We start from the raw sequence: 14,997 nt of genomic DNA, 5'->3' as shown, positions 1-14,997 counted from the left end.
GAGGGGGTAATATACTCAGTTACATGGAGCAAATTCAGATTGGAACAGATTGTAGAGTCCTGAGTCCAAAACCCATGCTCTAGAGCTAAATCACTAGCAGTCTTCTATTTGCCTCCACTAGACTCCAAGTGCTGTGAAGCAGCGCTGGTTCACTCTTTCCCCCATTGTATTTTTAGCATTTGGCTCATGCTTAGCAACAGGAGTTCAAATATTTATTGAATGAGTCTCACTTCAGACAACTCTGAAAACTCTTATTCTCAGACCTGCGTTGAAACTGACAACTTACAGAATCATGTTCATGCACCAAGGGTTAGAAAATGTTTTTCCCTTCTGACAGAAAATGGTGTTACATCCTACAACTAAACTTTTTGAGAATTTTGTTCCCAAAAATGAAGGCTCTGTCACCCACCACTTAACTAACTCCTATTAGAGCAGTTTACCCTCCTAACTGCCTCATCTAACATATCTACTTCCATTAAGGCCTCAAAGATAAAGGGACATAGGAGTGGAAACAAAAGAGGAATTGGGAGTATTGTTGCAAAATGATTATTCATTTCTGATAGTATCATAAGGTGGTATTCATAGGGAACAATTTCCCAAACACCAGGTAGGCTTTTTAAAGTTTTAACCTCCTCTAATCTCTATTCAAAGGAGCCAGGCACAATGGTAGGTGCTTGTAGTCCCAGCAACCCTGAAGACAGGGGAGGATTACTTGAGCCAAAGTAGTTCAAGGCCAGGCTGAGCAACATAGTGAGACCCCACTTCAAAAAGGGTGGGGCCAGAGAGAAGGATGTAGTTCAATGGTAGAGTACTTGCCTAGCATACATGAGGTCTTCCTGGATTTGATCCCGAGCACCACCCCCCCAAAAATCACTACTTGGCCTTGGTACCTTTTTTATTAACTGTACATCCAGAAATTTCTGCTCAAACGTTGTGGAAGGTCCCTCCAAAAAGTAACAAGGCTAAGCCAGTGATGTCAAATACAAAGAGACTTAAGTAAATGACCATGTGTACGTATGCTTCTGGGTTCAGATGAAGCCTCAGAATATTTATCAATTCAATACTTCAGGCAGCCATCATCCAACAATATATTTTGTCATCTTTGCCTAAAGCAAATATCAGGGACAGCATGGAAGACATGAAGAGAGCAGAGGTTAATTTTCCAGCAATAACATCTGTGCTGTGGAGTCCTGCAAAACAAAATGGAAGGAAATCCATGAATGGGCTTTAGCATGCTCTGTGCACACACTTGCACATCTGAATGTGCTTATTGGAAGCTATGGAGAAAAACTATAAAGCAGCCTAAGAGTTGAGAAAGTGTAAGTCTGGGTGGAAACCACTTTAAAACATTCATGTAAAGCTCCTAACATTCCTTACCTATGGGCACCATCCATAATGCTTTTTTCCACCAAGGCCTGTAAGGAAAGCCTCATTCATATAGTACATTTTCTATGAATTCTAACAGAGACTTAAGTTTTAAGGAACAGGAACAATGTCTCTGCTCTTAAGAGTGTTATCTCTGGAACAGCACAGTTGTTTACAGCCGCCATTTAGCAACTGAGGGTACTTCTTCAGGCTATTTCTCCTTCTATTTTATATATTGACTTCTACACAAATATTAGAATATTTTTCAAAACTCAGAAACTTAATTTTGCTTTTTTCTTTCAGCTCCTTTGAAGATTATGAAACAGATGAACCTGCCTCTCCCTCTGAATTTGGAAACAAAGGCAATAAAATAAATTCAAGCCTTTCAGAGAAACATGGAAAGCTTCAGTCAGTGGATGAAGAGTAGCTGCCAATGTCTACATAAAAGGAAGATATTTTAAATACTCTTTTCTTGTGAAGAGATGCCCTAGTTTGCATACTGCTTTTTAAAGGCTTTGATTTCTCCCAAGAGTGTATCTGCACTGGGAACTTTAAAATGCTTTTAAGCAGTGGGTATAGATACACCCTCAACTTAGGCAACTCCTCCAGTTTGCCTGAAACCTCTTGCAGAATTTTCCTTGGAAGTGAACGTAAGGATGTGCCTGCCATCCATCACCTTCCGAAGTCTGCAAATCAGCACCTACACCCCTGAATGTACCAAGGATCTCTTGGGACAGTGCCAAGCAATTAGTCTCTGCACAGCAGCAGAAGTTGCCTCAGTGTTGGCCAGCATCCCTGAGGCCCTTAAGGGCTCCTATGGAGCCTACAAGAAACACTTGCAGAAAACTTGAGTCAAAAATTAATTCTGGAACTTGAATTTCAAGTATTAAGGGCCTCCAGAATTGACTTAGCCCTAGTAATAAAAAGCACTGCCAAAACATCTCAAAGACTCAATCTTGTGTACTGGAGTTCAAAGATCTTGAACTAACCTGGTTCAATGTTAATTTCCCAATAACCTGCCAAACTGCTAGTCACTTTACATCCTCAGGTATTGTAACCACTGGGCCTTCCAAGCTCTGGCAACCTCCCCATCCTGACTGTGGATTTTACATAAAATATCAAGAAAAAAATATGAAGATAAGTGCAGAATTTGACTCATGACTCATACTTGAAAAAATAAGGTCCTTTTATCTAACAGTTGTAGAGAACTATTAAATGATAATATTAATCTCCAAATTAATTGATGCCCTATCTTCACTCTAACAGAAGAGCTAATCAAAGACTTAAAATGGGATGATGCACTGTATAAAATAAATGTTCTTATTGTATTCCTTTCTGCAATGAGTATTAAATGAGGCCAAAAGCAAAACCTTAAACATTATTCCTTCAGTGTTGAAACTGTTCACCAGCTTTCATCCACCTCAGTATTCCTCACAGAAATGGAAAAACAGTGATGGCACCCATGAAAGAAAGCTGTTATTTACCATAGCGATCGATGTGTTCATTTCAGAATTCTACATTTTTCAGCTGGCCACAGTGCAGCCAAATCCTACAGTATGGAGGGGGATGGGAGGAAGGATAAAAATTGAAAAGAATTACTTAAAAGGATGGGTATTTCTGATAGAAGTAAAAGAAGCCCCACCCAAGCATCTTTTTTAATATTTCTGTTCATCAAGTTTCCCTAGACTTTTTTTCTTTTAACCAGCATTTAAAGTGTTGGAGTAGCTTCCCTTTCAATTCCACCTTGGTTCCCCTTGTTGGTATAAAAGCTAAGGACTGAAATAAAACCTTGGGTTATGGCAAGCAAAAAGCAGAGACAAGAGAACTTAGGAAGTGCATACCAACTAATACTGTAAGACAGCAATATTGCCTGTCAAAAGGTCCTCCCAGTTTCTTGTTATTTTATTCATGATTAGAACTGATCTTCCATTAAACAGCTAAAGAAATAACTATTACAGCTAATAGTTTTAAAAATGAGAGAAATTTTAGGAAACACCACATACAATATCCCAAACACATGATAATTTATGATACATGAAATTTACCAGCAATCTCATTCATCATTTACCAGGAAAAGAAAACTTTTTAAATTTCAGATAAAAGTATAAAAGGAAGGAAGTAATATTTTAGGAAACTAAACATAGTTTACAGGTTTGTTGTCCATAATGACCTAAACTTTCTGACCCTCACCAAAAAGTATAACTAAATTCAGTTGTACAATGTTTTTTCCCTCCAGGCATGGTGGCACTAACCTGTAATCCCAGCAGCATGGGAGGCTGAGGCAGAAGGATCACAAATTCAAGGCCAGCTTCAGCAACTTAGTGAGACCCTAAGCAACTTAGCAAGACCATATCTCAAAATAAAAAATAAAAAGGACTGAGGATGTAGCTTAGTGGTTAAACACCCCTGGGTTCAATCCTTGGTACCAAAAAACAAAAATTAATATATATTTTTCAAATTATTTGACTTCAGTTTTTTTATCTTGTTTTATGTTACTCAAGTTCTCTAGCTTTTGCTTGGGTCAGTATTTGGTTTTAAAAGTCTATTATCCCAAAAGAAATTTTCAGAATGAAAATGTACTACTAGCAACACCATCCCAATATAGGATAGTTTAATTTGGGTTCTTCAAATTATCACATTTTCTTTAAGAATTATATGCATGTATTTCATTGTACTCCTTTCTTAGAGCTGAATTCAAGGAATGTGAATTCTGGGGAACTAGGATAAAACATAACTGACTTTCTTGTAAAGATCATGCTAAATATAATCATTATTGCTAAACTGGAAATTTCAAGTCATTACAATATCCCAGGTCCCTTGAAAAAATATTAGGTTGAGAGTTATCATTACCTTAAAGCTATTTAATGAGTTTATAGCATAATTGCCAAGGTAATCAAACTAATAAAGTTTTGTGTATTTTTCTGCATCTTGCTTGTCACTGTGTACCATTCAGAGTGTTTATAAAACTCTAGACTGATCAGTCATTTGCTCAGCTTTTGAAAATGTTAAGGTGTGTTTTGAGTGGAGAAGGCTGCATGTCTTTTGTTTTTCCCTTTTCACAAAGCTAAATAAAGTTGTCAAATATGAATCATGTTTCACTAAGATAATCAATTTCTGGTTTTGCTCACTTACAACTCATTTATGTGTGAAAAAGTAATGCTGTGAACAAGCCTCAGTTTTTGAAAGTAACTCTTTGAATCCCTGGGAACACTATGAACAAAGGTGTAGAAGAATATCTCAACCTGAGAAGTGCTTTCCTTTGGGGACAGGAATCGGGGTTTGGGAGTGAGGGGGTTTCAGAGGAATCAGGACTTCAAGCCTTACCTATCATGTATAATTTTTTAAGGGAAAATATATAAATTTATATAAATATATATAAGCAGAAATGTGTTAGATCCAGACACTAAACTTTGGAACTTACTATTTTCTAAAGCACTTGTTACCGATGGTATGAAAAAGGACAGTTTTCTCATCTATGGTAAAACTTTTACTTTTCTTCAGCAAAGTTGCCATTGAATCATTTTAGAAAAACAAAGGACACAATGAAATAAAAGGAATTCTCTATCTTAGAACCAAACTGCACCTCTGCATAGAAATGTACATTTAATGAAGGCTAACCAAAAAGATAAACTGTCAGCTCTAAAACTATTATTTAAGGACTCAAAACAACATTGAAGGGCTGGGACTGTAGCTCAGTGACAGAGTGCTTGCCTAGCATGTGTTGAGGCACTGGGTTCAATCCTTAGCACCACATAAAAATAACTAAAATAATGGCATTCTGTCCAGCTATAACATTGAAGACATGCCATATTAAATGCTGTTCTTGTAGTTTCATATCCTGATGAAGTAAATCCAGTTACTTTAGTAATTCCCTAGTCATTGGTCAGCATTCCTAAATACTTGTAGTATAAAGAAATAAATAAAACCAAGGCACTGTAATTATTTACACTTCCCCAAATTAACAGACCATTCAGAGCATGCTATCCCAAATTCCTCAGTATTCTACAACATAGAATTAGAAAACTATCATTTATTGATAGATTTAAGGTGTAATACAGGTTTCCAAAAATGTGGCAGTGAGAATACCAGCATAAAAAAGAGAAAACTTGTGCTAAAAACAACCTGAATTCATCATTGGCAATATTACATAACAATCAAGGTCCTCACATACTAATGATTTCCACTTTGTCTATATTGCCAACCTCCCATGCATCAAAAAACACAAAATTAATATTATCAAAGTTGGGAAGGAATAAAGTACTTCAAGAATTTTAAGATCATAATATTAGGAAAGTTTGAGAGATTTGCAAAATATATCCTACTCATCCATGTGTTGTACAATATCATTTCTAGTCATTTTTGCAGTGATCATTAGTGAATAAAGAACAGATTTACAAGTTTATATAGCAGGGTATCTGGGTTCAACACAAAACTGTTACAAACTTTAGGTAAATACATGTTTCATAAACACTGCTAACACTTAAAGGAATTAAATAAAATTCCAAAACTTGGAAAGCAAATAAAGACAAGACAACTAAGAAGCATTTTCCACCATTTACTCTTGTTATCAAAAATAGTTCAACTCTTCTTGCAAAACAAAAACAAAATAGTACATACTGGACACATACATCACATTTTTCTTCCTATGGCTTTAGCCCACCCCCACCCCACCAAAAAGAGACCGAAAAAAAAAAAAAAAAAAAAAAAAAGCCCAACAACAACAGAAACAATTCTACCTGACCACATTCACAGAAAATGACACCAGGATACACTACAAAACAGAAGGAGGTGTCATCTGCTCTGTGTCCAAAGGTTTCTTCTCCATATCTTGTACTAGGCGAGTAACCATCATTGAACATGCTGTGTGCCAAATCAAAACAACTTCAACATATGTCAGATCTCACTAGAGATGGTGAACGCAGTAGAAATTGGAACTTTTCCAGCAGTATTTTTCTTTAAATAAGCACTGTCAAAGCAGCAACTCTTCTTTAAAATCATAAGGTTATTTCTTTACACCTAGTCAGTCCTTGTTTTTCTTGGACTGTGCTCTTTCAAGCAACTGACTAGATTTCCCTTCAACAGAATGTTTATCTTCCCAGTAAAAATTAAAGGGAAGAAGTACATTTAAACTGAAACACAGTTTGTGCTTTACATGCAAAAGAGCATTCTAAAGGAAATCCTCCTAGCTTCAAACCTACCTAAATGCACAGGCTTCATAAAAAGGCATTTTTAGTAGGCCTCAATAGAGAAGCCTTATTAATGAATAGCACCCTAAAAAAAATAGGAGCATATTCAAAATAAAGTCTGTGGCAAATAAACAGAGGAAAGATAAATCAAAACAGCAGCCAATGGCAATAAGTATAATGCATGAATCTGGATAAGTTTGGGGGCATTATTCCAAAATTATTTTAAACAAATCCCAATTTCAAAATAAAAATCTTTATAATTTTTTAAAAATTCTGTCTTATACTATATATAGTCTAAATTCAATTACCTCCTTCAGAATAAAACTGCTCTTCATTTTTCCAATTGGAACATTGCACAAAGTGAAGGTAGGAGTTAGAATTTTTTTCCTAGAAATGAGTCAGTCTTTACTATAAAGGAGGCTCAACTCGTAGTTTTGGAGTATAAACAGCTAAACATTTGCAGTCTGACTGAATTTGTTCACTTTTTTAAAAGACAGTTTTCTTAAACATTCTAATGAGGGGCAAATTTTCTTTCATAATACTGCTGATTTAAGAACTGCTACATACACCAGTAGCCAATTTTCATGATCAGAAATGGTATGATGTCAGCACAAAGGTTGAGCTGGACACATCAGCTTTACAACAGGAGAAACAATGGGGCATCTGAAGGCAGCACTGAGTCTCCTGAACAAACTAATGGCTACATTTCCACAAAAAAATTAGCACAATCTTTATGAACTGACTAGATACCACTTCCTTACACTTAATCATAAACTTTGATTATGCACAAAGCATGACCATAAACAATGAGGTTAATGTTATTTTCCTTGCCAAAGTTCATTTTGTATAAATCAGTTGCATCAGCATTTGTTCTCAAACTATGAGGTTCTGTAAGAACTAAGGACATATAGTTGTAGGGTTACTCCTCCATTATCTGCAAACTATTTCCCCGACACTAACACATATAACTTAGCAATGAAAACACTTGATACAAGTGATCTATATGCAGGAGCTCCGGCAAGTTATACCAACAGAACCATAGCTGCCGTAAAACTGTAGCTATTTCCCTACCAGAGGTAGGTTTAAAGACCCACTGATTTAACAGTCGAATCTCATGTCTATAGCTTCATCCAAACTTTTATCATCGTGTGTACTGGCAGCTAAAAACGTTGTTACTGGGGACCCTGTGACATTAATTACACTGGTGCTGGTACTAGCGTTACGCACTGCAATGCTAGTTACATTAATGCCCAAAGTGAGCCTGGTCTGCTCCAAGGCCTTTTCTGGCACAGCAAATGCCTCCAGCTTCTTCTCCCCGTTGGCCATATAGGAGTTTTGGCAGCCACGACAAATACAATCTAAGCAGGCTTTGCGGTTAGAGTAGCAAGGGCAGCGTTGGCCGCGGCATGTAAGAACACTTGGATTTTGAGTAGCACGCCCACATTTACACCCTTTCTTTTCCTGGGGCTTTTTGTACACCGTCTTGGTAGGGCTTCCCGGCATAAAATGATGACTAGGAATCTTTTCCTTTACTGCTTTGTCTTTTTTTAGAATACCTGGCTTGGTTTTAGAGTGAGATTTCTTGGATCCATGTTCATGACTCTTTTTCATGCTTTTAGTAGATAAAAGTACAGTCTTACTGATTTTGGGTGTCGTGCCTCCATTGGGAACAGTTGCTATAGGTTGAAGAGAAATTTTGTTCTCCCGTTTCACCGTAACAGGAGCAGATGCCCCCAGTGTTGGGCCTCGGATGATGGTAGAAATTGGAAGTGGCTGAACTTTCTCACTGTCGCTTTCTGATCTAGATCGTTTTCTATTCAATTTTGCTACCTTCGGAGTTGCTGCTGTACATGATAACCCATGAAGTGCAGGACTGGTGGACATAAAAACATTATGGCTAAGAGACTGGGAAGAAAGCTGCAAAAAAGGTCCATTGGATACAGTGGCTTCCAAGTTCGGCTGCAAATTAGGACAACAAACATCTGTATTTGAAACAGTTTCTAAGCTGCGGAGTACTTCCTCAACACTCAGTAAGAGAGAGTCACCAGGTTTAATATCTTCACTGAAACTGCAGATATCAATGCCTGTGGAGCATAAATCAGTGGCTACCGCATCACAGACAGGTGGTAGGCTGTCAGATAGATCCTCAGTTTTTATGTCAACAGTATTACATACATCAATCGTATTTGAATGTTCAGGTGAAGGAATATTTATACCAAATCTATCTATTGAAAGCCCATTATAAGTAGGCAAACCATTGATAACAGAACTGCCAATAGCAATGCTGAGGGTGCCTTCAGACATTGGAGATAAACTAGCTTGAGGATCAGTTGTGGGTTCTGAGGTTGAAGGTAAAGGGGAATGTGTCAAACACAAAGTAAAGGATGAATCTGAGGGTTTTTCTGTCTCCTCACAAAACAATGATCCATCATTAAGCAAAGCCAAAATATCAGAAGAACAGTCGACTGCTTCTATTATATCCCGTGCCAACGTAGTCTGTGTTATATATTCACATAGTTTTTTGTAGCAGTTCACTAAGATGCTTAACTGCTTGTTTTCCTCAAACTGCTCATAGTCTTTGCACCAGCTACATGAAGGTTTCATCATCATTTTCTTGCCTTTACAAGTTTTGCAGACATAGTGTTGGCAGGTGGAGTTGGTGGGTGCAATAGGATCTTGCAGCAAATGTCCTAAGGGAGGAAAGCAAAAATTTTAGTAAAATAAATCCACAGTTTCACATACTGAAGTTAACAAGACATTAATCTAGATGAGTTAAACTCAACAGACAACAAAAATATATTTGAAAAGAAATGGAAAAATACTCAATAGTTCACTTCATTTCCATGATATATTCCTTTATCTCAAAATATGATCTTTCCTGATTCTCTTCTTCTCTCCAAAAGCTATTAATAAGTTAGAAGTGAGGGGCTGGGGTTGTGGCTCAGTGGTAGAGTGCTCATCTAGCACGGGTGAGGCAATGGGTTTGATCCTCAGCACTACATTAAAATAAATAAAAATAAAGGCATTGTGTCCACCTACAATTTTAAAAAAGGCGGGGGAATGAATTACCAAAAACATAAACTATGCTTAAAATCCTTGGAAATTCAGGCTGGGGGTTGTGGCTCAGCGGCAGAGCACTTGCCTAGCACATGTGAGACACTGGGCACCATCAATCAATCAATCAATAAATGGAAGTTACTGTGTCCATCTACACCTAAAAATATTTTTTTAAAAAATCCCTGGAATCTCAACCTAATGCAATATCAAATATTAAACAAAATCATGATTATTTTATATTGGACAATGGGGAAAAGATGAACAAGAAAGATTTTGTCCCTGCATTTTTAAAATGTCTTGAGAACATTAACCAATTAGTACAAAGACATTTTCACAAAAGAAAATATATTATTTTAACCAGCTTTTTTTTTTTTTAGAGTTAGATACTTTCTTTTTTTTTTTTTTAATTTTTTAGTTTTATTTTTTAGTTGTTGATAGACCTTTATTTATATATGGTGCTGAGAACTGAACCCAGTGCCTCACACATGCCAGGCAACTGCACTACTGCTACCGCTGAGCCCCAGCCCCAAATACTTTACTTCTTTTTAATATTTTTTTAGTTGTAGATGGAAACAATACCTTTATTTATTTACTTTTATATGGTGCTGAGAATCGAACCCAGCACCTCACACTGCTAGGCAAGTGCTCTACCGCTGAGCCACAACACCAACCCTTCAACCAGCTTTTATTATACATACTTCATAAATGTAATGAAAAGAGAAAATCAAAATGTAGTTAAAGAGTACTACTGAACTAAATCTTCTACAAAGAACAAAATGGAGAAAAAATTATATTTAAACTTGCTAAAGGAAAAAAGTAAACAGAGCATAATAGTGGACTCCAATTCTTATAGAAGAATTCAAAATAAAATGACCATGGTCATAAATCATAAATATTATTTTTGGGGGGTGTACTGGGGATTGAACTCAGGGCAGGACACTCAACCAATGAACCACATCCCCAACCCTATATTGTATTTTATTTAGAGACAGGGTCTCATTGAGTTACTTAGCACCTCACTGTCGCTGAGGCTAGCTTTGAACTCACATCCTCCTGTCTCAGCCTCCCAAACCTTGAGATTATAGGTGTGCACCTCCACGCCCATCCATAAACCACAAATATTCTAAGTACAACAATATATTTTAAACTATATTTTAAACAATATAGTTTAAAAGTGACACTTGGGACAACTCTCAAATTATAAGTGTCCCATACATTATAAACCAACTAAGTTCCAATCCCTGTTTCCATCCTTACTCCCCAAAGCAGCAACTGTTCCTTGGTTCCCTATTTAGACAAATGATTCACAGTTAATCCAAAACCTCTTTTCTCATGAATCATACAAACAATGTTCTGACCACAACAAAAATTACAAATCAAGCTGGGCTTGGTGCACATCCCTGTAACCAACTCAGCAAGCTGAGGCAGGAGGATCCCAGGTTTGAGGTTAGCCTGGGCAACTTAGCGAGACTGACTCAAAAAATAAAAAAAGGCTGGGCTGGGGTTGTGGCTCAGCGGTAGAGTACTCGCCTAGCACATGCGAGGCCCTGGGTTCGATCCTCAGCACCACATAAAAATAAATAAATAAAGATATTGTGTCCAACCAAAAAATAAATATATATATTTTAAAAAGGCTTAAAAATTAAGGGAAAAAAAAGGCTGAAAATGAAAGAGGAGGTACAAAGTACCAAAACCAGGAAGGAGAGTAGGGAATAATTACTAGGACCCTATAGAAATTTTAAAAATTAAGAAAATCATTTTTTATTTGAAGACAGAGTCTTACTAAATTGTTGGTACTGGCCTCAAACTTGTGATCCTCCTGCCTCAGCCTCCCAATTTGCTGGGATAGCAGGCATGTACCACCAAGCCCAGCTGACTCACTTAAAAATTTCAAACCTGAATAAACCTTTCTGAAGAAATTGAAATAGCAATTTAACAGAGGCTGACACAGGAGGATTCCAAGTTTGAGGCCAGCCTGGGAAACCCAATAAGACCCTATCTCAAACTAAAAACCGCTGGGGATATAATTCAATGGCAGAGTGCACCTTGGTTCAATCCCCAATACAGCAACCGCTCCACACACAGGTGCAAAATAATAACAACCAAAACTAAAAAGGATAAGAAAGGAATCGTATCTTAAAATATACCTTAAAACAAAACTCTAGGACTAACTGCCCTCACTGGTAAATTCTAATAAATTTATTTTTTAACTTTAAATAAATGGGAGAAAACACTTCCCAACTTATTCTTTAAGCTAGTTAACTACTGAAATCCACATGAGAAAACACAAAAATCCCTCATGAAGGTAGACACAAAAACCCATAATAAAACAGTAAATAGAATCAAGCAATAAATAATCCAATAGCCATCCATAGTTTTAAAGACTTTAAACTAGAATTCTTTAACCTACAGCCATCATCATACTTTAAAAGGTGAAATATAAATTATTCTGCACTCCCAAAGATCAGGAACAAGGAAAGAGTGCCTGCTTTTGCCACGTCTATTTAAAATTATACTCAAGATTCTCATTAGTGCAGTAAGGGTCAAAAAAAACAACCCAAGGAATCCAGCTGGAAAAGACTTGAAACTGTCTTAGTAACTGATTACAGGATCCTATATAAAGAGAATCAAAACAAAAAATTTATACATAAAAACTATTTGAACCAATAAATGCAATAAATGAGTTTAGCAAGGTCACAGCACAAACAATGCACAAGAATTCCACATTCATAATCACAGAACACTGATGAAAGAAATTAGTAAAAAATAATCTAGAGACAACTATATTCTCAATATTGTCAAAATTGCAATCTTCCCCAAGTCAATCTGCAAATTCAAGATCTCAGGGTGCTTTTTCCCCCCTAAGACAAGGGAGAAGCTGATTCTAAGATTCACATGATATCAAAAGGGACCTTAAGATAGCCAAAGAACTCTGAAAACCAAAATTGGAGAACTTATACTACCAGATTCCAAATTTTACTATAAAGGCACGTTAATCAAGAAGTGTGGTAACAGAGATGGGTATGGCAGTGCACACCTGTAACCCCTGTGCTTAGGAGGTTGAGGCAGGAAGATCGTGAGTTCAAGCAACTCAGTGAGATTGTCTCTAAAATAATATGCAAAAAAGGTGGGTAGGGCTGGGTATGTGGCTTAGTGATTAAGTGCATGTGGGTTCGATCAAAATAAATAAGTAAATAAATAAATAAATAATCTATAAGATACTTCTACATACCCATTAGAACCGCTAAATTCCAAAGGGCAACACAAAAAGTTGATTAAAATGTGGAGAGGCTGGAGTTGTAGCTCAGAGGTAGAGCGCTCGCCTCGCACATGTGAGACTCTGGGTTCGATCCTCAGCACCACATGAAAATAAATAAGTGAAATAAAGGTATTGTGTCCAACTACAAAAAATAAATAAAGTGTGGAGAAATCTGTGTATTAATGGTGCAATGTAAAATGGTAGAATCACACTGGAAAATTTTAGAAGTTAAACAAATTTACCATACAACTTAACAATTCTACTCCTAGTAACCTATCAGAAAAGAAATGAAAACAAAGAAGCACAGTGGAATTTGGGGGATGATGAAAATATTCTAAAATCTGATTTGTGATAATGGATGTATAACTCTAAAATAAAATAAAAAGCTTAAGGCACCAATGGTTAATGGAATCCAACCTTCTACCCAATGTCAAGGAATCCCCTACAGAGTAGCCTTGACTTAATCTAGGTCAAGGAAGCACAAAAGGGATAAATAATAAATATAATACACATACACACTTTTCCCACCTACATGCATATACAATCATGTATCCCTTAATGATAAGGATATATTTTGAGAAATAAATCATTAGGTAATTTCATCATTGTGCAAATATCAGAAGACAGTACAGTCACACAAATCTAGATGGTACAGGCCAAGAACTCAGCATGGCTTCTTGATGCAAGCAAGAGTCATAGTAAACACAATAAATATGAGGGGGCAGGGTGCGGGGGGTGCTGTGGCTCAGTGGTAGAGCACTTGCCTAGCATGTGTGAGGCAGGGGTTCAATATCTGGCACCACATAAAAATAAAAACAAATAAAATAAAGGTATTATTTCCATCTACAACTAAAAGAAAATATATATAAAAGAATAAACATGAGGCTGCTGCCAATGTAACAGCATACTGTTTTACAGCAACCTTCTTTTTTTAATGATGCATATACTAAAATGATGATTAAAAACATAGTATGCTACAGATATATAAGCCAGTAAAAGTCATTTGTTATTATCATGTATTCTGTACTGTATATAATTTTATGCCCTATATTTTTGTACGACAGGCAGCACAGTTTTGTTTACACAAAACATATGTAAACATTAGGAGTTTTTCAGCTACATTATAATCTTATGGGACCACCATTATATATGTGGTCCACAGACAAAAACATCATTAATTTAGCATGATTCTGTGGGTGGGTGTGTGCATGCACGCATGCATACACACACACACACACATGCAAATAGAAGGATAAACCATAGGCTTTTTGTTTTTGTTGGGAAAGGAAGACAGAACAAAGTAAAATGAATATGGACAAAATATACAGCTTGAGTTAAACCTATTTTTGTAGTTTTTACTTTCAAGCCATGTTTTATGTAATTTTTTAAATTTTTTTTTAGTTATACTTGAACACAATACCTTTATTTATTTATTTTTATGTGGTGCTGAGGGTGGAACCCAGCACCTCGCATGTGCTATGCAAGCACTCTGCCACTGAGCCACAACCCCAGCCCATGTTTTATGTATTTATGTATCTCAACTATTAAAGAAAATCTAAAAATCAAAAACAATGAAATAAGCCACTAATTTTATATCAAATATGAAGGTATAAAATAAACATCCAGAGATAAATTATTTCAAATAACTTTACAACAGATAACAATGATTCAATCATTGGATCCTCATTTTTCTTGTTTTCACTAATCACATTGTTAGTGGTAAACAGTAATTATAAACATTCTGGTGTCTATTGTGGGATAAAGTAGTATTGTGGAATAAAGTAAATGTTAATGTCCTTGAGAATCCGAATTTTATTTTAAGAGAAGTAAGAAAGTTTTAAGACAGAAAAGGTTAAGTAAAAAAAAAAATCCTGTAGTCTTTTAAAATGAATTTCAACTGTATTTATCAGTATGAACTCATAATTCATTTTTTCATCTTAAATGAACATTATTTCCTAGCACTACCTATTTTAAAAAGCTTAGAAACAAGCAGGGGGTGGTGGTGCACACCTGAACCTAGTGGCTGCAGAGGCTGAGGCAGAAGGATTGAGAGTTCAAAGCTAGTCTCAGCCTTAACAAGGCCCTAAGCAATTCACTGAGACCCTGTCTCTAAATAAAAATCAAAAAAGA

General features: G+C 36.3%; 2 protein-coding genes across 5 annotated transcripts in view; one reads left to right on the top strand and one right to left on the bottom strand.

Moving 5' to 3' along the window:
- Ppp2r3a (protein phosphatase 2 regulatory subunit B''alpha) overlaps nucleotides 1–4,453 on the top strand; it is a 168,524-nt gene extending 164,071 nt beyond the window's left edge. For all 4 annotated transcript variants that reach the window (XM_027934026.3, XM_071615635.1, XM_071615636.1 and 1 more), the window contains one exon: nucleotides 1,669–4,453. In XM_027934026.3, coding sequence (XP_027789827.1) covers nucleotides 1,669–1,792 — 124 coding nt within the window. In that variant the 3' untranslated portion in view covers nucleotides 1,793–4,453. The remainder of the gene's footprint in view (nucleotides 1–1,668) is intronic.
- A 927-nt stretch (nucleotides 4,454–5,380) lies between these two features.
- Nucleotides 5,381–14,997, bottom strand: part of Msl2 (MSL complex subunit 2) — a 32,587-nt gene continuing 22,970 nt past the window's right edge. Inside the window, exon 2 of the mRNA XM_027933723.2 lies at nucleotides 5,381–9,241. Within this exon, the coding sequence (XP_027789524.1) occupies nucleotides 7,650–9,241 (1,592 nt within the window). The 3' untranslated portion in view covers nucleotides 5,381–7,649. The remainder of the gene's footprint in view (nucleotides 9,242–14,997) is intronic.

Source organism: Marmota flaviventris, chromosome 8 (genome assembly GCF_047511675.1).
Source record: "Marmota flaviventris isolate mMarFla1 chromosome 8, mMarFla1.hap1, whole genome shotgun sequence".
In the NCBI taxonomy this organism is placed as follows: Eukaryota; Metazoa; Chordata; class Mammalia; order Rodentia; family Sciuridae; genus Marmota; species Marmota flaviventris.
Note: the sequence above shows the minus strand (reverse complement) of the source record. Positions and strands in the feature narration are given on the sequence as shown.